The sequence below is a fragment of the Xyrauchen texanus genome, chromosome 33 (genome assembly GCF_025860055.1).
Source record: "Xyrauchen texanus isolate HMW12.3.18 chromosome 33, RBS_HiC_50CHRs, whole genome shotgun sequence".
NCBI lineage: Eukaryota > Metazoa > Chordata > Actinopteri > Cypriniformes > Catostomidae > Xyrauchen > Xyrauchen texanus.
This window is the reverse complement of record NC_068308.1, coordinates 3250499-3275929: the sequence shown is the minus strand read 5'-3', so window position 1 is coordinate 3275929 and position 25431 is coordinate 3250499. Positions and strand designations below refer to the sequence as shown.

Sequence of the window (25431 nt, the reverse complement as noted above, 5' to 3'; positions counted from 1 at the left end):
GTTGGGGCGCGGTCCGCGAGGGCTCTCCGGTTTTCGGCCTATGGTCAGTTCAGGAAAAGCTCCTTCACATAAATTGTCTGGAAATGATAGCGGTCGAGTACGCCGCCGTGCGCTTTCTCCCGGTCATTCAGGGTCACCACGTCCTGGTCCGTTCGGACAACAGATCTGTGGTATCCTACCTAAACCGTCAGGGCGGTGTCAGATCCAGGAACCTCTTCCATCTGACGAAACGCATACTGAGTTGGTCCCAGTGCCACCTGCGCTCGCTGAGGGCAACGCACGTGCCAGGCCACCTGAACGACGGCCCGGACAGACTGTCCAGAGACAATATTCCCCCAGGGGAATGGTCCCTGCACGCTCAAACAGTCCAGACGTTATGGCACCTATTCGGCAGAGCAGAGATAGACCTCTTTGCGTCCAAAGAGAACTCTCACTGCCCAATATTTTTCTCGAAGCGAGGACGCGCTGGCCCAGGACTGGCCCAGATGCCCGCTTACGCCTTCCCTCCCGCCTCGCTATTGCCACAGGTAATGCAGAGGATCAGGGAAACGCGTCACTCGGTGCTCCTCATAGCCCCGCGTTGGGAGAATCAGACATGGTTCCCGGAGCTTATGCAGCTGTCACTGACAGCGCGTGGCCCATCCCAGTGAGAGCAGATCTCCTCTCTCAAGCTCGCGGCACAATCTGGCATCCCCACCCAGAGCTGGGCGCTGCATGCGTGAGTGATCAACGACTACCCGTCGCTCTGCCAGAAGGAGTAATAAACACCATCATACAAGCTAGAGCCCCTTCCACGAGAAGACTCTATGCGTCAAAATGGTCTGTGTTCTCAAAATGGTGCACCGACAGAGACCTGGACCCGCTGGACATGTGGGGTGTCGTCACTGCTCAGTATTTCTACAAGAGCTGCTGGATAAGGGCAGATCCCCATCCACGCTCAAAGTGTATGTGGCGGCCGTTGGCGTTCAGCTGAACCAATGCACGGCCAGTCATGGGGTAAAACGAGCTGGTCATCCGCTTCCTCAGGGGAGCTAGAAGGATGAACCCCCGCGCCCCCATCGGTTCCTATCTGGGATCTTTCTATAGTTCTCGAAACAATGAAAGCCCCCTTTCGAACCACTTCAATCCGTGGATTTGAAATACCTTTCACTCAAAACCGCTTTTCTGACTGCCCTGTCATCAGTCAAACGTGTGGGAGACCTTCACGCGCTGTCTGTCAGCGCTGCGTGTCTTGAGTTTGGACCAAGTGACTCCAAGGTCATTTTAAAGCCTAGACACGGCTATGTTCCCAAGGTGATCGGTACTCCTTTCAGAGCACAGGTCATTTCCCTATCGGCGCTGCCAGCACCAATAGCGAACGCGACGCCAATCTCCTTTGCCCGGTCAGAGCACTGAGATTGTATACTGCGCGCTCCGCTGCTTTCAGACGCTCTGAGCAGCTTTCGTTTCGCTCGAGGGCGCACCAAAGGTCTCGCCGCTCGAAACAGACACTATCTAGATGGATAGTGGACGCTATTGCTGCTGCATACGCGTCAAAGACCTGCCATGCCCGTTGGGCATTAGGGCTCACTCCACTAGAGGCATGGCATCCTCGTGGGCATGGTCCAGCCGGATTTCCATTCACAACATATGTGTGGCAGCGGATGGACTTCCCTCCACCTTTGTCAGATTTTACAATATGGAAGTGCCCGCTCTGCAGGCAAAACTACTAGCGGTTTAATACGCTACAGCTCCCCTGGTGAGCTGCACTGATGGAACACATTCCACACAGACCGGCACCGCCGCTCTGTCGCTCCTTCCCACTATGTGCTTATGTATTACACAATCAATGACCCGCATTCTTGCCGGCCAAATATTATTTCCCCACTCATAAGGGCTCCCGGGTCCCCCTTAATTCCCTGGGGCTCATACAGTGGATGCTTGGCACGCACGGCGTTGACAATGGGTTCCCGTAAGCGTAAGCTAGCTTACGTAATACAGAGAACCTCTCGTGAAGAGAACGTATCGGTTACCTAACGTAACCTCGGTTCTCTCTAGATGAGGAACGAGTATTAGCGTAGCCGGCCGTGCTTCGCGCCACTGGCGACTTTTCGCTTCAGTCAATGAAAACCAGGGTTCCAGCCTACTGAACTACGCTTATATGCACTCTAGTCACGCCCATTTTGGCGGGCTTTGATGCAGTGAGCGCGGACGCCTCTCATTGGATGCGAGTTCAGCCCAAGTTCGTCTATAGGCTGCAGCAGTTGCCACAGAGCAACCTATGAGCTCGCTAGCTAGCCCGCTCAAGGTCTGCAGCTGCCGCACTGCGTTGACAATGGATACAAAAATTAAGGATAATTTTTTGGCTTCAATATCTCAGAAAAGATGAATCTTTCCCGTAGCGTAAGCTAGCTTACGCAATACTCGTTCCCTCATCTAGAGAGAACCGAGGTTACGTTAGGTAACCGATACGTTTCTTTTACATTGTGACTGTCTCTTCTTGTGCGGGTTACATTCAAACAGCTTTCCTCATCATGATTAAACATTTTTTATATTCAGAGGGCAATTTGAAGTGGTGTTCATACTAACGATAAGAGATTTGGTTGAATGTACATCTGGAAGAATAAATGTAGGTTCTAAAACTACCTAGAAATTAGTAAATTAAAGTGATGATTTAAATTAAGCATCTTAGAAGTTTGACAGAGGCTACCCTGTATTTTGATTTGTTCTGATGGTCAGTCTTCACCAAGAGACAAGGTCTTTTGTGACCTTTGCTAAAGGAGAAAACATAACAACTTGAATGGAAATTAGTGAACTGTAGATGAGTTCAATTGTAACATTTTATAGTTAATTTGGACAATTTCAATAGATTGTTGAACTTTGAATAATGCTTTGTGAATTTAACCATGTTTTGGACTGTCTCAATATTTGAGCAGTTGTAGATGGTTCCATTGGCTGTGACAGTTCTCAGGTGATGCTCCCTGAAATAAGGGAAAATATCTGTTTGCTGATACCAGATTATTAAAGATTGGATAATAGGACTGAGCGGTATCGAGACCAGAGACAAAAGATGATGACCCAATGATGGGTAAAATTCCCCAGTTGCAAGAGGTGACGACCCAATGACGGGTAAAGACTCTCCAATTGCAAAATGAGAGCTGCCTAAGACAGGGTTCCACTGCCCTGGAAACATGCCCAAGAAGGGTGAACTGGGTTTAAGATGGATGGATGCTTTTAGGAAAGAAGCATCAAAAGGGAGGTCTAGAAGAAACCTGCCAGAAGTTGATAGTTCCACTCAACCCGACTGTGTCTTAATAACCGCTTTATTAAAATATTTTATCACAGCGATGAATAACAAGCATTCTATCACTGTGTTATCAGGGGATCACACCCTGTGTAAGTAACCATAAGTATATTTTTGTTACAGAAAAGGTGATTGTCTTTTATTTAGAAATTTTTGTATTGAAATGGTTGACTACCGGTCTTAAGCTGCGCGCTTTTGTGTTCTTTTGGAAGCGCGCGTGCCCTGTCTAGCGCAGTTTATAGCGTATAGATTGTTATCTCAAATATGGCAACAACTTCGACACGGAGCCGTGTTAAACGTCAAATTCATACTTGCAGCCACTCTGAAGAGGCAAAAGGTATGTTAAATCAGTTGAGATATGAGCATTTTGTCTGTTAATATGTTCGTTTTTGCACAAATGTAAGACAGCATGTAAATGTGAATTTTGTATACATTTCAGCTCTTATGTTGGTAATATGGTGAACGGATTAAGGTTCATAAAGGATTAAACATCATAAAACCATCAGTAAAAGTCTCATCCTTGTTCGGGGGGCATGCTACACCCTGTGTAGAAGATCAATTATAGATTGATTTTGGAGGTAAAGCTTTGAGAACCGTTGCATACAAAGAAGTGCCTAAATTATTAAAGAAGTATTAAGCAAACCTGGGACTTTTTGCGTGATGAAGAATTAAGATTGAAAAATTATTCTTGTTTATGTTATTATTGAACTTATGTACATTTTAATAATAATGAAGAAGGGAAAAAGAAAACATGGTGGTGACTAAAAATTAACATGGCCTGATTGCTAAAAGAAATGGGGTGCACAATTAGCTGAAATTAATATAATGTTTGGAATAACAACATTGTGGAAGGAATAAGATTCTGTTACCATTGGTAAAATCAGTTTGGATTCGAGCAACAGTGAAGCAGATGACATTGATCGATGTGAATGGCCCAATGCAATGGCAACTACCCTTGATGGACAGAAAGACCAAATTGGGAGGAAACTGATTCCTTCAATAAATATATAAGAAGATATGAAGAACCACACCCTGGGTGTAAGTGCTGGCTAACCTCTCCCCAAAGGGTGACCCTCAACGATGCGCAAAGTATCTGGGTTGAAGACATCTACACTACAAGCAAGAACTCTTAAAATTAGGATGAATATTTTGTTTGATACACTCTACATAACTGTGACAACCAAAAACAAGGCTGAACCAGGAGCATGTACATGCTTAAATATGTTAATGTGTGACTCGGGAAAAGTAACAGAGGAGGGATATGTAGTATATTTTTATCAAGTTAATCAGGTGTAATCAATGAAAACATTGTTGATTTGTACCACAGTTATGTCTGACGGGTAAACATGCAGTTTACTGTGTGTGTGTGTGTGTGTGTGTGTGTGTGTGTGTGTGTGTGTGTGTGTGTGTGTAAAGGCCTGTGGACATGATGGAATGTGTGCTCAACATATGTGTGACTATTTGAAGGTGTGTGCAGAAATAGGAATAGCTTTACATGTGTGCTCTCATGACTGCTGAGAAAATATATGGTGAGGCTTTTTACTTCTCAAAATAAGCTGACCAGGGCTAAAGAACAGGAGTAGCCCCACCTTGTTAGAGGACTGTATATAATGAACCAAACCCAGAGATGCGTGAGTTGTTGTTGTGGTTTTACTGCAGGCAACTCGGCTTTATTGAAGGATAATAAAGTCTATTCTTCTGAAATCAAAATCCCAAAGATGTTGAGTGATTTTTCACAAAATTGGCAGAAACTACTACAATAGCTGATGCGGCATTCCATGGACCACAATCTCGAGGTGTTTGAACGAAGACGGTCCTTGTTGTTTGGTATGACCGTTATTTTTTTGTAGGTTTTTGTTCAGATTTTTTCTGCTGTTAAGTTTGGGGTAGGGAGTTTTATATTTTGTTACTGTTTGTTAAGCAATATAATTTTGCAGAAGGTAGTTTTTGTGTTTGAAATGTTCAACTGCTGTTTGTTAAATTTGAATACATGTACATCAAGGATCAATATGCCATTCCCCAATAGGGGGCAGTCACCAAAAGCATTTGATTACACGCACGATAATGTGTGATTAATTTGTTTTATACATAGGTAGCCACATCAGGTTTATAACATGGAATATTAATGGATGTGGAAGTCCGATTAAAAGAAAAAGGTCCTGTCATATCTTAAACATAAACATCCATAAAGTGGATGTTGCTTTTGTGCAGGAAAGCCATGTAACAGATAATGAAGCGCTCAAATTCAAATGAGACTGGGTGGGACATGTATTTTATTAATAATTTACAAGCAAACAAAATGGGGTAATGATCCTAACGAGGGAGGGGACAAGGGGAGGAAAACAGAAATAATTAAACTGGGGGGCTTCCTGTAACAGTGTAGTACCCCCCAAAAAAACACTGTAAAATTTAGAAGAGAGGGAAAAAAAATCATACTCGCCAGTTACGCTGCAGCTTGTTCCTCGGCCACTCTTCCACCCTCTATCGGACGACAGCTGCGCCTCTCCGGGCCGATCAGAGGCAGACCTCCAGCCCCTGGCGGACGGAACGCCCTGCCGTGTTCTCAGGGAACAGAAGGGTTCTCCCCCGCACCTGGCAGCGGTTCTCCCGCTCCAGGCGGTCGGCAGCGAGCCCCTCCCTGCTCGCAGTCGGCGGTCTCAAACCCCGCCCCGTTTCAGGGCCGGTAGGCGACTCCTGCGCCCCTGGCAACGGCCCTGACCGCTCCAAGTGGTGGTTAAGGAGTCCCTTCTCCCCTCGCGGTCGGCGGCCATCGTCCTCTTCCAGGCGGCTGGGCTCCTCGTCCCCGGGCAGATGGCCGCAGCTGCTCCGTTGGGGTGGACGGAAGTGGCGAGAACTCTACTATGGCGTATCCCTCCTCCTTCCCGGATTTCGGCACCAGTGTAAAGGGGTTAATGGAAAGGAGGAGGCGAGAACCGGCTTGAAAATATAAATAATAGTTTTAATGATAAACTTAAAAGACAACATAAACACACACATGACGGACATGTCCGTAAACGATCTCGCTCTCCCGCACAATCCTCTGCATTCGACCTTTATCCCTCTCGGGAGGCATGATTAGCCTAATACGGGACCAGGTGTGTAGGATCACGACCCGGCCCCGCCCTCCGCCCTGGCACAAAGTGATATTATGCAATGTATATGCCCCCAACAAGACAGATCCATGTTTTATTAATAAAGTAAACAAGATTCTTAGTGACAAAGAGGGGCAAATAATTTTGGCTGGAGATTTTAATCAGGTTATGGATGGGTTTTGTATAAAAGTATATATCAGGGACCTTCTATACCATGGGATAGGGCTGCCCTTCATATGCTAACAGAGGATATTGGATTGACTGACATATGGCGCCTGGTCAATCCAACAGAAAGAGAGTATACTGTTCTTTTTCTCATTGTCATTAATCTCACTCTAGGATAGATTTTTTCTTGCTTTCGAATTCTTTCATTGATCAGGTAGTAGATTGTAAAATTGGAGCAATAGCATTGTCAGACCATGCGACAGTGGAATTGGATATAGCTCTAAACATAGAAGCAGGTAGAAAGGGAAAATGGCATTTAAATACTGCATTATTACAAGATGAAGAGTTTAGCACATTATTGGCTGATGATCTGACCTCCTTCTTTAAATTGAATGTGGGAAGCACTGATAGATTGGCGTCTGTATGAGAGGCCTTAAATGGGAAACTGATTGCACAGGCAGCTAGAAAGAAAAAGGAAGGAAGAGATTTGGTTAAGAACTTGGAAGCAAACATTTGTTCACTGGAGATGGAGCTGGCAAGACATTACTCTAATGGTTTATATCAGGATATATCATATGATATTTATAATAGAAAAGCTGAATATGCACTATTTAGACTACGGACAAGGTTTTATGGAGGAGGTGAAAAAGCAGGCAAGCTCCTGTTCAGACAATTAAAACAACAAAATGCTGCTAACATTATTCCGGCAATTAAGAAAGGAGATACTACGGTTTCGTCAACAAAATAAATAAATGAGGTCTTTCAGAAGTTTTATAAACATTTATATACCTCTTCAGGTAGTCTGGATGGACAAAAACTGATTTTTTTTTTTTTTTCAAATATAGAGTTACCTAAATTAGATGCATTGCAATCCGAGTCTCAAGACCTTCCCATTACACAAGAAGACGTCAAATCTGCAATAACCTCTATGAAATCTGGCAAATCACCAGGGGCGGATGGGTTTCCAGCTGAATATTATAGAAAGTATGTTAAAATAGTGGCCCCAATTCTAACAGAAGTCTATTTAGAGGCTTTTGATTATTGAGTATTACCTACTACTTTCATGGAAGCATTAATAACACTGATACATAAAAAAGATAGAGATTCAGCTGATCCAGCTAATTTTAGGCCAATAAGTCTTATTAATGTGGACTGTAAGTTATTAGCAAAAGTTTTAGCTTCACAGTTAGAAAAGGTTCTACCAAGTATAATTTATAAGGACCAAGTGGGCTTCATCAAAGGAAGGTCATCAGCCGATAATGTGAGTAGGCTAATCAATCTGATGTGGCTAAATTCTTCCGAAAATTCCTCGATCACAGCTATATCCTTAGATGCCGAAAAAGCTTTCGACAGGGTGGAGTGAGGCTTTTTGGCCGCAGTCCTGTCGAATTTCGGGTTTGGTTATATTTTTAGGTCCTGGGTTAGTTTATTATATAAACAAATCCTAGAGCGGCAGTGATGACAAATGGCTGCCTCTTCCAGGAAGCTTAAAAAGTGCCCTGGTTGGATCTTCCAGCAGGACAATTATTCAAAATCAACACAAAAATGGTTCCCTGACCACAAATTTAAGGTTCTGTCATAGCCATCCCAGTCCCCTGACCGGGAACCCATAGAAAACATGTGGGGTGAACTGAAGAAGAGAGTCCACCAGCGTGGACTTCTGAATTTGAAGGATCTGGATAGATTCTGTATGGAGGAATGATCTCAGATCACTTGCCATGTGTTCTCCAACCTCATTAGGCATTATAGGAGAAGACTCAGAGCTGTTATCAGCTGTTAAAAGGGTACCAATAACTGTGCCACACATATATTTGACAAAAATATTATTTTTTTGATAAAACTTATGTCCTATGAAAGATCAAAAGGATAAGCAATAAAAACATATTTTCCACAGCCTTCTTTGCTCATATTTACCAAGGGTGCCAATATTTTTGGCCATACCTGTATTATTTACATTGATATTTAACTTTTTAAATAGACAATATTTAGTGTTCAATTGAAATAAAAGTGTTCAATAGCATATTACCTATTTTTGCTGTGGTATCAAAATTGGTATAACAATTACTAACAGTTACTAGTATTTGGTACAAACTACAGAAATGTTAGTATTGTGACAGCCCTATTGGAGTGAATTGCTTTGTGCATGTATGACAGCAGAGATGTGAGCATTTATGTATAAACATTTGTGAGAGTAGAGAAGATTTCTTGAAAAATATATAAAATAATCATTAAAATAACTCTGAGCTATAATCTCTAACTGGCATCCCAGAGGTCCCTATTTCTTCTCATTCAAACATTATACTTTTTCTATATAAAATGTCAAAAGAATATTTATCCATCCTTTTATCCTGTGCATGATAATGTTGTGATGCCACAATTCACCTCTAGCATGCAAAACTATTCACTTTAGTTGTTAGTGTTTTAAATTTCTAATCTTTTTTTTTTTTGTTGTTGAGAAAATAGTATAGATTTACTGTATAGTTGATATCTTAAATATGATGAGTGTTGTGACCTGCATGAAGAACTCAGTGTTGGTCTCTCTGGTGCTGAGGAGCATTCGGCTGGATCCAGATGTTCCTGATGTCATCGCCAGAATTACAGGTATATCTGATATTAAAACCTTCTGCTCTCCTCTCGCCACACGCTTGACAAACTCTCCATAATGATCATAATCTGTGAGGGGATGACGCTGACGAAACATTTCTGTGTCTGAAATAATAACAAAAGTAATTCATACATTTCATAACACATCACCTTAATGAGAGGGGTTTGTTGGTTATTTTCATTTCAAAGAGGCCTATAGTGGTAAAATTAATATTACCCCAGGTTTTTCCCTGGACATTTTTGATACAAAAATATTTCATTATGAAACCAATAATACTAATAGATCTAATGCTGAATTCACATCATGTTGGAATTACCATACACATTTTTTTATTCTCCTTGAAACCGTTCACAACCTTGGTAGATATTTTTTAGGTATCCTGTATTTTTAATACAATGTAATATTTTTGGTTGAAGCTGTTGCCATGTTGGCTGTTTTTACAAGAATATAGATGTATGTGTACCAGATAATTTGGTTTCCCCTTCTGTCGCTCTCTCTACGTTGTGTCAGAGAAGCGACACTAGGGGTCTCTCTTGAGCGCCGATATTCACCTCTGATCTATGAAAAAAGGCCAATGAGAAGTTGGCAGCCAGTATTTGCATATCCCGCCCCCGGACATACGGGTATTTAAGCGGCGCAAATACGGGAGTTCATTCAGAAAATTTCTTCGGAGCCGATGGTCGTGTCTGCAATTGCTGCGTGTTACACACCGAGTTCCTGTCATTCCTCTGCTGCATGCTGTTGGATTCTACGGCGCACAACAGCGGCTTTCTCCAGTGATTTTATTTAAAAGAGTAATTTCCTCTAGAAGAGCAAAACACAGCGGCGTTGAACGTCCTTTTAAGGACGCGTCCTTATAAAGATGCCTTTCCACCCCTGTGTTGTTCCTGGATGCGGTAGAGTGCTCTCTGCTTCAGACGGCCACAGGCGTTGTCTCATGTGTCTGAGTAGCGATCACACAGAGGCTGCGTTTGATGATGGTTCATGTTCTCACTGCGAGAACATGACCATGACAACATTGCGGTCGCAGCTTGCTTACAACCGTCAGCGTTGCTCCTTCTTCCCACGGGATTGAGGACGATGCGGTTGGCGATGGAGGCGATTTGGGGATGGCAGCGGGTGCAGCTCCGCCGGATACGCCCCCTCGGACCACCCGCACCCCGGCATGCTCGTTGACTCCCGTCCATGCTCGAGGCAATGGCGACTTGCCTTACAGCCAGTCCGCCTACCCTCCTGCGATTGAAGCAGATGAGCTCGCCGCGGCATCGGAGGGCGTGGTATCTGATGCTGAGGACTCCCCTGGGCTGCCGCTTTCGGGCCTGCACGCCCAGGCTGAGGCTGACGCACAGATGACTGACATGCGTTCCTGGGCAGCAAACAGCATGGGCTTGGATTGGAACCCTCCATCCTCCCCACAGCCATTACGGCTGGACGACTGGTTCCTGGGGTCTGGGCGCCGCTCACAGCCTCACCCCCCCGGTCCCGTTTTTCCCGTAGGTGCATGATGAGCTGACGTCTTCGTGGAGAGCACCCCTCTCCACTCGTCACACCACCACCTGCTCATCCGCCCTCGCAACCCTCGACGGCGGAGCACGCCACGGGTACACGCCGATTCCCCAGGTGGATAGGGCAGTTGTGCTCCACTTATGCCCCGGAAGCCCTAACACCTGGCGGGGCCGCCCTGTACTCCCTTCCCGGACCTGTAGAGCAACATCCTCGCTGACCGCGAAGGCCTACAGCACCACCGGACGCGCCGCTTCCGCCCTGCATGCCATGGCTCTCCTGCAGGTCCACCAAGCCAAGGCACTGCGAAACATGCACAAGGGTGGCCCTGACCCCGACATGCTGCAGGAAGTGCGCTCAGCGACCGACCTCGCCCTGAGAGCGACGAAGGTCAAAGCGCAGGCGCTCGGGCAGGCGATGGCCACGCTGGTGGTCCAGGAACGTCAACAATGGCTGAACGTGGTTGAGATGCGTGAAGCTGACAACACTCGCTTCCTCAACGCCCCTGTCTCCCAGTTTGGCCTCTTCGGCGACACCGTCGAGGACTTCTCCCAGCAGTTCTCCACAGTGAAGAAACAGACGGAGGCCATTTCTCACATCATGCCTCGCCGCAAGCCTGCCGCCACGGCCCATGCCCCATCTGCTCGCCGAGGGCATCCTCCCGCGGCCAGAAGACCTTCTGCTCCGCCTCAACCCGGGCCCAGCTCTCAGCCCCAGCGTCAAGCAAACCACGGGAAGCGCACGCCCCCTGTCTCACGGACCCCCTCGAGGACCTGGAAGGCTCCCAGGTGCTCCTGAGACAACGCACCCAGAGTCCAAGACGTTAGCTCCGGAGGTGCTAAGACCGCTCCGTCCCCCCAGTGGAGGGCCGGGAGGAGAATCCTGTGTTTTTTTAATTTGCTGTACCCAAATTCTCAATAAAAGAGCTATTTCCTTTGTCTCTGGTCATGTGGCCTCACGGCACTCTGCTTTCAGGCCGTCAGCCTGAAAGCAGAGTGTCCCCGCCCTCAGCCCTACGACTGTTCCCCGGCCGACCAGTTCAGACGAGTCCAGAGGACGCCAGCATCAGTCCTCCTCCTCAGTCACGAACCCGCCCCCTGCCGGGTGCGCGGAGCAAGGTAAGTGCTTTGAGTTTATTCTCAGCACCAGAGCCTCGGGACGCTACGTTGCCTCCCGACGCCGCGTTACCTGCTCCACACCGCTGTGAAGCCCCGCCGGGTATGTCTAAAATACTTGTCCCCTTGGTGCCCCTAGCACGGAGCTTAGAGGCGTGGCTTTCACTGCCCAGCCCATCACGCTGGCTGCACCGGACCATTCGACTCGGTTACGCAATTCAGTTTGCCAGGCCTCCACCCCCCTTCATGGCATTCATTTTTCCGCAGTGCACAACGAACATGCCAAGTCCCTGCGCGAAGAAATTGCCTCCCTTTTAGCCAAGGACGCGATAGAGCCTGTCACTCCAACCGAAACGAAGAAGGGTTTCTACAGCCCTTACTTTGTTGTACCCAATAAAGGCGGCGGCTTATGACCGATCTTGGACCTGCGAGTATTCAATCGGACCTTGTCCAAACTCCCGTTCAAAATGCTCACCCAGAAACAAATTCTATCTGACGTCCGGCATCTAGATTGGTTCGCAGCGGTAGACCTGAAGGACTCAATTACCTTGACGACTGGCTCATCCTGGCCCCCTCGCGAGAGTTACTATGCGCGCACAGAGACCAGCCATTTGGGGCTTCAGGTCAACTGGGAAAAGAGCAAGCTCACCCCAGTCCAGAGCATCTCTTTTCTCGGTTTGGAGTTAGACTCAGTCTCAATGACAGCACGTCTCTCCAACGAGCATGCTCAGTCAGTGCTGAAATGCTTCGCTTCCTTCAAGCCAGGTGCCGTGGTCCCTCTAAAACGATTAGAGCCGCGCCGCTGGGGTTGATGCATATGAGACCACTTCAGCACTGGCTCCAGACTTGAGTCCCGAGACGAGCATGGCACCGCGGCACGCACAACGTGAAAGTTACCACTGCCTGCCGCCAAACCTTCAAACCCTGCACAGACCTCTGCTTTCTACGGGCAGGAGTACCCTTGCAGCAGGTGTCCCGACGCGTTCTGGTTACAACCGACGCCTCCAAATTGGGTTGGGGCGCCATGTGCAACGGGCACGCAGCCGCAGGCCGGTGGAACCGAGGCCCGCTGCACTGGCACATCAACTGCCTAGAGCTGCTGGCTGTTCTTCTTGCCATGAGGAAGTTTCTCCCATTAATTCGGGGCAAGAACGTCCTAGTCAGGACAGACAGCACCACGGTGGTAGCCTACATAAATCGCCAAGGCGGAGTACGCTCCCTCCACATGTCACAGCTCGCCTGTCGTCTCCTCCTTTGGAGTCAGCAGCGACTCGAGTCACTGTGCGCCACTCACATCCACGGCAACCTCAATGTGATAGCGGACGCACTGTCAAGACAAAGCTTGCCCGGCGGAGAGTGGAGGCTCCACCCCAGTCGGTCCAGCTGATTTGGGACAGGTTCGGCAAGGCCCAGGTAGACCTGTTTGCCTCCCAAGAAACCTCCCACTGCCCGCTCTGGTATACCCGGACAGAGGCTCCCCTCGGGGCAGATGCTTTGGCACACAGCTGGCCCGCAGGGACTGCGCAAGTACGCATTTCCTCCAGTGAGCCTTCTTGCACAGGTGCTATGCAAGGTCAGGGAGGACGAAGAGCAAGTCATTCTGGTGGCCCCCTACTGGCCCACCCGGACTTGGTTCTCGGACCTCACGCTCCTCACGACAGCCCCTCCCTGGCGAATTCCCCTGAGGAAGGACCTTCTTTCTCTGGGACGGGGCACGCTCTGGCATCCGCACCCAGACCTCTGGAACCTCCACGTCTGGCCCCTGGACGGGATGCGGAAAATCTAGCCAGCCTAAATTCGACCGTCATAGATACTATCAACCAAGCCAGAGCCCCCTCTACCAGGCATCTTTACGCCCTAAAGTGGCGTCTGTTCGCAAACTGGTGTTCTTCCCGAGCTGAAGACCCACAGAAGTGCGTGGTTAGGTCTACAGGAGAGGCTGGAGAGGAGGCTGTCCCCCTCCACCCTCAAGGTGTATGTCGCCGCCACGACACGGTAGATGGCAAGTCTCTTGGTAAGCACGACTTAATTGTCAGGTACCTAAAAGGTGCCCGGAGGTTGACTCCCTCCCGGGCTAACCCATTTCCCTCCTGGGATCCTCGGTCGTCCTCACGGGCCTCCAGAGACCCCCCTTCGAGCCGCTAGATTCAGCTGGACTCAGGGCCCTCTCTCTCAAGACCGCCCTGCTGATCGCGCTCGCCTCCATCAAGAGGGTCGGGAACCTGCTAGCGTTCTCTGTTAGAGACACTTGCCTGGAGTTCGGTCTGGCAGACACATACGTGATCCTAAGACCACGACCAGGCTATGTGCCCAAGGTTCCTACCACACCCTTCAGAGATCAGGTAGTGAACCTGCAAGCGCTCCCCGGGAGGAGGCAGACCCAGCCCTTTCGTTGCTGTGTCCAGTACGTGCCTTGCGTATCTATCTGGACCACACGCAGAGCTCTAGACGCTCTGAGCAGCTCTTTGTCTGCTTCAGGGGGACAGCAGAAAGGGAAAGCTGTCTCCAAACAGAGGCTTGCCCACTGGGTTGTCGACGCCATTTCATTGGCTTATCACACCCAGGCCGTGCCCCCCTTTGCGGGTCCGAACTCACTTCACCAGGGGTGTTGCATCCACATGGGCACCTCCCTAGCAGACATCTGCATAGCAGCAGGGTGGGCAACACCTAACACTTTTTCGAGATTCTACAATCTCCGAGTTGAGTCAGTATCGTCCCGTGTTTTCTCAGGTCCGAGCCCGTAGAACTCGGTAACACGCTGATGAACTGGCTGGGTGAATCGCTTGCGCCTAGCGCCTTTTCCCTCAACCGAGGTAAAATAGTGCGCCTCCGTTCCCAGGAGATCCCATCTTCGGGTCGCTGGTTGACTCCTCCCTAGCCCTTTTGGGTCCGCAGTTCAGCGGAAGAACTCGCCGACCCAAGCCACTACAGGTACCCAATCTACCCTGTACTGGAATAGGTGCTCCACAGGTAGCTAAGGCCTCCTCTTCGGACTCCCCCTGTGTGTAATTCCACGGTACTGTCCCCTCACGAGCGGACTCCCGCGTCTCCCTTAGGCAGTTACAACTGCCTTGGTCGCCGTGCTGTACGCTATCCCCCCTCTACAAGGTTGGATCTACCACCACACCAACTTTTCCACATAGGTCCTGACAGGCCATGTGAGGTATCTGCCACCCTTTGCCTCCCCTGTGGGGTAGGTGTGGCCTCCGCAGGGTCTTCTAAGACCCCCTTCCCTCAATGCATGTAAGGGCCCCGGCTGTAGTTGCTCTATGCGAGAAACAGAGAGAGAAAAGAGGCCCAGCCTTGTTCCCCCCCTCCAGGGTAACGAGAAGGACTCTGATGGCCTTAATGGGGCATTGGGGAAGGGTACGTGCAGTCTGATACAGTTGGTCGTCTTGCACGTAAGAATACCTGCTCGCTCCTGTATCAGCAGTTCACGTACACGGCTCAGCGCATGGCATGTTTATAAGTGGACCCCTAGTGTCGCTTCTCTGACACAACGTAGAGAGAGCAACAGAAGGGGAACGTCTAGGTTACGTATGTAACCTCCGTTCCCCGATGGAGGGAAAGAGACATTGTGTCTTCCCGCCACGTCGCTGAGCTGAGCCACTGTTGTGGCCGGACCATTTCCGGCTCCTCAGAAAAATCCTGAATGAACTCCCGTTTTTGCGCCGCTTAAATACCCGTATGTCTGGGGTGGGATATGCAAATACTGGCTGCCAACTTCTCATTGGCCTTTTTTCATAGATCAGAGGTGATTATCGGCGCTCAAGAGAGACCCCTAGTGACGCTTCTCTGACACAACGTCTCGTTCCCTCCATCGGAGAACGAGGTTACATACGTAACCTAGACATTTAGAATTAAGCAAGAGTTTCCAACTTTTAATCAGTCTACAAGTTCTACAGTATACAGACATAAAGGTTGGGAACTCATAATTATGGTAATTGTGACATGACGTTGACACAGCATAAAACTAACAGAACAGAAGCAAGTTAAAAAAAAATGAATACAATTTTAAGATATCTTTTGATTTTTTAAACAACCAGAATGTTCCTACACAGACAAAATGATTACACCCCATGCCCAGTCTAATAAAAGCAACAAAAGAAACCCTTAAAAAACAACATACGGCTGCCATGATTAACTAATCGTAAAATCATTCCATTTAAGTCTCTTCCAGTTGTGTCAAAGGTTTCTATTTACATGTTGTTACAGCGGTTGAGTATTGTAACAAATACTTAAATTAGTCTATAGTTCTATCAGTCCATAGTTCTTTCACTAACTGACAGTAATGCAAAAGTTTAAACAGTCTGATGCCCAGTGGCCCGTTTCAAAAAGCTAGTTGAATAAACCCAGAATTACAGAGTAATTTCAGGTTGACAAATCCAGATAAAAGCCAGAGCGGGTTACATTGGGTTCGGCAATCTCAAGATCTTATTTGCTATAAACCTTTTCTGTCAACTCAGAGTTTGACCTTGCTTAACCCTGAAGCACGTGCACATGAATGAGTGACGTTTGCCATGAACAGCCAATATGTGAAGCTTAACATCTTGCGAGAAATTCAGCGTGATTTACTTCTCTGCTGAAGATGTAAATTTAACACCACATTTTCAAGTAAAGGCTACACACAAATTATGGTGGGTTTAATTAGTAATTCTCAAGTAAAGATTACTTTGCAATAAGGTGCGATATTTTGGGGTTATAGTTTGAGTTCCAAGGCTGAGAAAGAATGTTATAAGTAATATTGCTAACACTGTTCTACATTACAGAGAAATACTAAACCATAATAATGAGCCTTTAAAATATACATTTTACAAGCGCACGCACCGAGCGAGACACAGTGACACCGGCAAAAGCGGTAATGATTCTGAATGTGTCGGAAAAACCAGCAAGGAGACTTTCTGAACATTTTGTTAATATATAGAGAGAAATGTACATTCGGGTTGTGCCGACAGACAATGATCTCGGGGATCGATGATGGTCAGTGATCACCAATAGCTGATGCCTTTGAACATGTCAAGACAATATTTGGCTCGTTTCCCCATTAATGTAGGCTATTAAATTACTATTATTATTAGGCTGTTATTATTTTCAAATTAATATTAAAATGAATTTGCCCTTAGACACACAGACACGTGCTTAAAGAAACACACTTTATTATATTATTAAGAACAGATGACAGAAAGGCCGTCTATGGGCACGTATGACACGCTGTTTGTATGGAGGCGTGCAGTCTCGTGGAACACATGTATGTAAAAGGGTCTCACTCTTTCTTTGTTCCTGTCTTCTGAATTTTTTTGTTGTTGCAAGAACAGTATCATCTATGAGTGCTGCAAATGACCTCCGACATCTCAGTTCAGGAGGTGTTTTGAGTTCAGTTCACTTCATTTCCACAGAGCAGTTCATTGTGAACGCAACTCTGCAGCCTGTACATCTGTGATTAAAACATAAAATAATACAAAAACACATTCACCTCGAACCATGATTTATATCATTATAATTCTTATCTTTACATTCATAATTGTTTTTATGTCTTGATTTGTGTAAGTAATTTTCCACCTGCATGTTTAGACGGATTCTTGACAGACGGTAACTGGAAAGGAGGTTACGTGTATATATATATATATATATATTATTTTAGCACTTTATTATTTATTTATTTGCTTTTTCGTTTCGTTTGGAGTGCACTTTGAATTTAGAAATGTATTTGATTTAAGTTTTTCCAGTTTCATTAGAATTTTTTGTTAAAATAAGTTCAAAGTTTGAAATCAAGGTGTCTTGCTTTAGTGTGTAGCCTTAACCCTAACCCTGCTAAACGAAAATTAGCCCATAGTACCACCTAGCTTCCAACCAGTGGTAATACTGGTGTTCGTCAGCTTCCTGTGGAGGTTTTGTTTTTTGTGACCAACCGACCAATCAAAACTTGGTCAACCAAGACTCTTCTCGTCGACTAACGTTTGATCGACTATCAGGGGGCAGCCCTAATTTGCAATACTCCATTTCAAGTCAATTTTACTCACTCTTTGTTTGTAAATTTTACTTAAGCAATGTAGCATTGAATTAAGCCATGCTTTTTTCATGTCCGAGATCTTGTATTGATTACGGGAGATTTGAACCTGTTGATACGCACCCCCTTTTTGAGCACAAACCATGAAAATGACATACCTGAACTTAAATGGTTGTATTTACTGGACCCTTTGGAGTATGGACACAGTTGTAGTATATTTTGAAAGAAGACACTTTGGGCTTAATATATGTTGTTATCTTTTAAAGTTAGAGAAGCTTAAGTTTATAGTAATAGAAATATTTTCTGCTGAACATGTTTATATAATCTAAAAAAAACAATAATAAAAGTGCCAAGACAACCCAGAAATAACAATGTTCTCAAAGCCACAAGTGTAAAGAAGTTATGTTTCAAATTTAAAGATGATCTAAAAAAATGAGGTTCCTGTTTTTTTCTCTGAAAATCGCTGCCATGTAAACAATGGAGAGTATATCAATATTTCTCAGATGTATCACTTTTATGGACAAAAAGTGTTATTGGATGTTTCTCAATGAACACTTGTCATGGACAATTGACCCAAGTGTGTTGAACTGGATTCATCTGGCGATCGTGTTTTCATAAAAAAGGTATGAAGTCCCGTTTTGATATTGCATGTTTTAATTTGTACTTCTGGCACAAATAACTAAATTGCTGTTTCTGGAGCATTGCTATCGTGAAACAGAGATCGGCTATCAGTGTTGAACCCTTAGACCTTTGAATAGATGTACAATTTGTTAACATAAATTACATTTATAGACAGTAAATTATATATTAAATGTAAACAGAGTGACGTCACCACCACATGCGGGCGATTGCGTATCAACAGGTTAACCACTGTAAACTCCGTGGCATGATTGTTGGTGCCAGACTGGCTGGTTTGAGTATTTCTGTAACTGCTGTTCTTCTGGGATTTTCACGCACAGCAGTCTCCAGAGTTTACTCAGAATGGTGCCAAAAACAAAAAACATTAAGTAAGCAGCAGTTCTGCGGATGAAAATGCCTTGTTGATGAGACAGGTCAGAGGAGAATGGCTAGACTGGTTTGAGCTGACAGAAAGGCTACTCAGATAACTGCTCTGTACAATTGTAATGAGCAGAATAACATCTCAGAATTAACAACACGTCGAACCGTGAGGCGGATTGGCTACAACAGCAGAAGACCATGTCGGATTCCACTTCTGTCAGCCAAAAACAGGAAACTGAGGCTGTGTTAACGCATGTGATTAATTAAAAAAGTTTAACGAGTTAATTTTTCTTAATCGTTATTAACAAATTTACCGTTAATGAAGCATAAAACAGCATATACACTGGCCGGAGGAGGGCGCAACCTTTGCGATGTGTCTGTTTGGTGTCATTACACTAATGCACACACCAACATGCAACAACCGTAACAGTGATCAAATGATGGGGAAAGGACCTGTTAACACTATTTGTTGTGCAAAACAAGCACAGAGGGATGAATTAAGTACTTTGCAGCCTCTGTAAGGTGCAATTTAATTACCAAAGAAGCATGTCAAATCTAAACTATAACGAAAATGCAGAACAAGTCGTTACAAATGCCTTTCACGTAGGAGTTCAACTAATACAAGATAAAATACAAATCTTATTGGTCTGGTGAAACAGAGGTGGCAGCGACAATGCGCTGTGTGGACTAGATATATCTCACCTAATATCTCGCAGTAATATCAAATATAAAAACACACTGATGACCAATTTCTGTATAAACATTTGACCTAATATTACGCTAAAATATTGGGCCTGGGTCAACTTGTGATGATGGTTTGCAGCTGGCTATTTGATATGTTTATATGTTATATGTAGTAATGTTATGACTGCTTGTCTTGCTTTTCTTTGCTTCTTTGTTTCAGTTTGAGCTCTGAAATATGATAGGGGTCATGAAATGGAGAATCAAATTTTCCTTGATATTTAGACATATAAGGTACATACATCCTTGTGTGTCCTTGGCTGTCAACCTTTCACAATCACAGCGACAAACTATGGAACTGGACTGATTTTGTCATTCAAGCCACTTTTGTCGAATTATTAATGTGATGTATGCATAAACCCACTGATTAATATTCCACCCGGAAGAATATGTTTTTTTTTTTTAAATACCCCACTATCTATTGTCGGATATGGGAAAGGCATTCAGTCTGACCAAAAGCAGAGGCAGGGAAATCCCCCCAGAAAATCACACTCTAGTAAAACCATGGTAAATTTTGTGGTTATTATGTTTTTACTATAAACATAACTATAGTTACTGAAGTAAAACTAATACAGTTACTATATTTTTTTATAATAAAAACTAACATGTATTACATTTCATCAAAGGATGGCCCCACATATATCTACAGAGGTCTGGGCTAAAGGCCTATTCACATCAAATTCCTGACAAATTTGCGTAACTAACTGCAGACCAAAGGTCAAACAATAATCATCACAAATAAAACGAACCCTGTACAGTAGATGGCGCTGTTCTACAAATATATTTATTTAGTTTTCCTGCTCTGACCTTATTCTTTTTAAAATTTTTATCCCCTTTTCTTTTCTTTGGAATGCCCAATTCCCACTACTTATTAGGTCCTCGTGGTGGCGTGGATACTCACCTCAATCCGGGTGGCAGAGGACAAGTCTCATTTGGCTTTGGAGACATCAATTCATGGATTTTATCACGTGGCTTGTTGTGCATGACACCGCAGAGACTCACAGCACGTGGAGGCTCGTGCTACTCTCCGCGATCCACGCACAACTCACCACACGCCCCACTGAGAGCGAGAGCCACTAATCGTGACCATGAGGAGGTTACCCCATGTGACTCTACCCTCCCTAGCAACCGAGCCAATTTGGTTGCTTAGGAGACCTGGCTGGTTTTACTTAGCACTCCCTGGATTCAAACTCAAGACACCAGATACCCAGACCCCAACTCTGACCTAATTCATAATACTGTTAAGGCATTTATGTAACTACTTTATTATGTTCTTATGTTTTTATGCATTTTAAGGTATATAGAATCTGTGTTTTTTTATACCAGTGAGATGAGTAAAGAGCGCTGTTTCATAATTTATGTCATCTTTATATTTACACATGTATTTTGCGACAAGAATATTCCAAACTGACTCCCAAACCCTTTTTTATGCTTGGATAATGTAACACAAGGTACAGTGATATAAACACACATGGAATAATGTAAATAGAGTAAAACTGGTACATAATATGATGCATAACATTAAAAATTATATAAAATAAAACAGGCTCATGGTCTATTCATTAATTATTGCATACTTGTATTGAATTCAGGGTTTCTTGTGCATGGTGAGAAAAAGAGCAGTTACAGGAATGCTTTGTGTTATATTATCCTTGCATTAAAAAAAGAGGTTCTGAAATTTGTTTTTCTACACTTACATTGCCTTATACTGCCTTTTTGGCACCATTCTGAGTAAACTGAGTAAATGCATAAGATTAAAATTTGAATGCCGTTAAGGCATTTATTTTACTCATTTGGTGTAACTGTTTCATTAGGTTCTTTCCATGTTTTAATGCATTTTTAAGGAATATTGCACCCAAAAATTAAAATGTTCTCATCATTTACTCACCCTTATACCATCCCGGATATGTATGACTTTCTTTCATCTGCTGATGAAAATCTCTGCTCTGTAGGTCCAAGTGAAAGGGTGACAAGATTTTGAAGCTCCAAAAATCAAGTCAAAGTGTACGGTGTTACCGATTTTACGAGGTACAAGGGACAACGTTTTTTATACGGGTAAACATTATGAATGGAACTTCTAATATCAATACAATAGCCTAACGGATATTCTATTCGTTAAGTAAAGAATAGCTGCCTAATGAAGAGTTTGCGAGCCATGATAAATTTACCTAAATAACGCATTGAAATCCAGATGTTCTTTACCAACGTATCAATTTACACATGCAGCAAAGCACTGACAGAAGACGTTTAATTGCAGGTAGTGAATATAATGTGCATGGTAGGTAAACGTAAGACGTCTCGGATTTGGAACAACAAGAAATGCTGTTAGACACACAGACACGAGCTTGAAGAAACACATTTTATAATATTTTTAAGATCAAATGACAGAAAAGCCGTCTATGCGCATGTCACATACTGTTTGTTCGGAGGGGTGCAGTCTTGTGGAACATGTGAATGTAAAGGGTTCTCACTCTTTTTTGTTTCAGTCTTTTGAAATTCTTTTGCCAAGAATATTATTGTCTATGAGAATGCTGCAAATGACCTCAGACACCTCAGCTCAGGCGGTGCTTTGAGTTCAGTTCGCTTTATTTGCCCTCTGCAAGGCCACTTTATATATAGCTCATACATCTGTGATTAAATCATAAAATAATACAAAAACACATTCATCTCGAACCACGATTTATATTTTAGTGATTATATCATCATAATTATTATGATGATTTAGAATTGTTTTTTTTGTCTTCATTTGTTTAAGTAATTTTCCACCTGTTGTCAAAGATGGATATTTGCCTGATGGTAAATAGAAAGGTGGTTATATATGTTTTTTTTACCACTTCTTTATTTTTAATTTCTTTTTTGTTTAATTTTCAATTCAATTTTAATTTAGAAATGTTTTTTAAATAAAAATGTCGTTAACATATTTCTTGCATATCGCCCAGCCCTGCGTGAATGTGATTACCGCACCAGTGTGAAAATTATGATATTGTGCCAAGTCTAATGTCAGCATAAAAGTAATCATGACTCCAGTAGTTTAATCCATATCTTCAGAAGGGATATGTTAGGTGTGGGTGAGAAACACATCAATACTTTAATCACTTTTTACTATAAATTCTCCTCCCTGCTCAGTCGATCTCCATTTTAACTTTCACATTCTTCTTCATGCATGCACCCAATACTTGGCAGGGAGAAGAATTTCTAGCAAAAATTGACTTAAATATTGATCCATTTCTCACCCACACCTATTATATTCTGAAGCCATTGATTTAACCACTGGAGTCTTATGGATTGCATTTATGTACTTTTTCAAGTGTCAAAATGTTTGCACCCAGTCACATGCATTATATGGACCTACAGAGCTGAAATATTATTCTAAAAATCTTAATTTATGTTCTGCAGAATAAATAGAGAGATCAGTCATACACAGAGAGAATGTTTCATTTTTGGGTGAACTATCCTTTTAAGGAATACAGACTGTTAATCTCAGAAGATCAGCAGTTACATAAATTCTCAATCCAGACCATCTGGCACCAACAACATTGACATCACATTTTTTCCCCCATTCTGATGGTTGACGTGAACATTAACTGAAGCTCATGACCCGTATCTGCATGATTTTATGCATTGCACTGCTGCCACATGAGTGGCTGATTAGAAAAATCACACGAATAAGTAGGTGTACAGGTGTGCCTACTAAAGTGTATACCCAAATGAATTGTAATTGACACTGGAATTGATTTGTAATCGATTTCAAATTATGATATTGTGATGTACTGCAATATATTGAATCTTTGACATGTCTATTACAATACGTGTTGTATTGTGAGGTGCTAGGCGATATCCAGACCTCATTTATAATACATGCAAATATTGTATAAATACTAGGCTAAGCATAAAGTTTAATTGTTTCACAGGTGTGCATCTAATGCAGGGGTGTTTACAAGCTGACTAGCCGCACCAACGCAATGGAATGTGCAGCAGCAGCTCTTATCTCATTGGTCAGTCAAGTTTCATCACAGCCCAAAAAAGAAGAAGAAAAAAAAAATTGGACTGTTGGCAGACAATTTGTTGGACTGTTGTGAATAGAGCCATAGGAATGCATTGTTCCTATTTACAAGCGCGTTCGGAACAAATATTCGCACAAAAAAACGGGCTTGAAATGAATAGCCCCGAATATCCACCGACCCTAGAACCCCACGCTTTTATGACATTTCGGAATACAATACACTTTAAAATAGTTAAATATTTCTGTGGGAAATATATAACTAAAAAGTGGGATGTCATTTATATTGTACATTTTGAAATGTTGCTAAAACTAAAATAGTCTTCAATTTCAAATAAAATAATTGCAACTGAAATAAAAAACAAGTTATTTTATAACATCAAGCCTTCTAAATAAAAATATAACAAAATGTTTTGTAATTCATTTGAAACTGTTAAAATCAAGCATTTTACTAACTTTCTCTATACGAACCATGCATATAAAGCCCAATCTACGTGAAAACACAAATGAATGACCTTTAATTGAGCTGAAGTCGAACTGCTTTCCATAAACCGTGTCCGCATGTTTGCGCAGGCGCATCAGTAGGGTTTCCTCTTGAACGCGGTGAATGTCTAGTGTGTCAGACTCCAGTCGGATTCTCTGACGCTTCCCAAGCCAGCACACAACTCTCACAGCCGCATACTGACTCAAAACACTCCATATAGACCGATTCTCGATCTTCAACTTCCATAGAAGAGCCATACAGCAGAGAGCCAGCAGCACGAGTGAGCCCACAGGAGCTGTTACACAAACACACAACAGCACTGATAGCGATTGGACGAGAGGGGGCGACAATAACACACCCACGGCCAGCGTATTGGGCTTTATACATATTAAATTGAATCTGAAATATTCTAAATAAATATGAAATACACAAAAAATATATAAATATACCATATATAGTACAAATTAAAAAATTCTAGATGTTTAAATTACGCTTTATTCTACGTTTTAGTGACAGCATAAATAATTTTTTGCATTGACAGCATCTTTCAAAATAAAACGTTTTGTGACGGTGCCATTTGTTTCAGATGGTAATATCATGATATAACATGCCACAGAATGATAGTCATGCACCATGGTACTGCAAAATACTTCAAAGAATACCAATAACTTCTTTGTTAGTGGCAACGGATCCACATAATGATGTTTTACATACGTGTTAAAACAATTGAAATGGTTAAAAATATGCTACTGAATAAACTCACCACAAGCAATATTAGTCACTGCCAAAAACGCAATAACACATGGTAAAATTATCCACAAAAGCTGACGTTTCTGCGTCATCACGAACAGTTGAAAGAAACATCCGGTTATATTCAAGTTATTTTTGCATATTGTTTCAAGGGCATACTTGTTTAATACATAATAGTTTTCATGTGTTTAATATCTTTATTATCTTTACACAGAGAATGAGAGTATGCAGAGGAAATCAAACGCTTTCTCTTTCAGCTAAAAACGGCAGCAGGAAGTGCCTGTCACTAACTATCGGAAGGTTAAGGAGGAACCAGCTGCTGGCAGTAGCAAATCATTGACGTCCAAACGGAGACAGCAGCCAATCATTATCGTCCAAACAGAGACAGTAGCCAATCGTCGAACTCGCAGAGTAACGAATGAAAACGTTAAACATATAATCTGCATATAATATTTGTCAACAGTGAACTGTGTACATAAAGTCTGTATCTACACTGTTTCATCTACTCTTACATGATTACACTACAACTGATATTGAAAAAGTACATTACAACATGGGTAATCACATTATTCACCAATCATTATTATTGTTGTGCACGATGATGTTTATTGAACCAAAATCTGCTTAAATAACCCTTACACATACACAATATAACAATTCATTTGTATGTTTAATAGTGTGTAGCTC

General features: G+C 43.6%; 1 protein-coding gene across 1 annotated transcript in view; it reads right to left on the bottom strand.

Moving 5' to 3' along the window:
- ghdc (GH3 domain containing) overlaps positions 1 to 25003 on the bottom strand; it is a 47420-nt gene extending 22417 nt beyond the window's left edge. The window contains exons 1-3 of the mRNA XM_052102782.1: positions 24758 to 25003; positions 24026 to 24289; positions 9053 to 9249 (exon numbers count right to left, since the gene is read on the bottom strand). Of these exons, the coding sequence (XP_051958742.1) occupies positions 9053 to 9249; positions 24026 to 24289; positions 24758 to 24836 (540 nt within the window). The 5' untranslated portion in view covers positions 24837 to 25003. The remainder of the gene's footprint in view (positions 1 to 9052; positions 9250 to 24025; positions 24290 to 24757) is intronic.
- Positions 25004 to 25431: the final 428 nt, after the last annotated feature.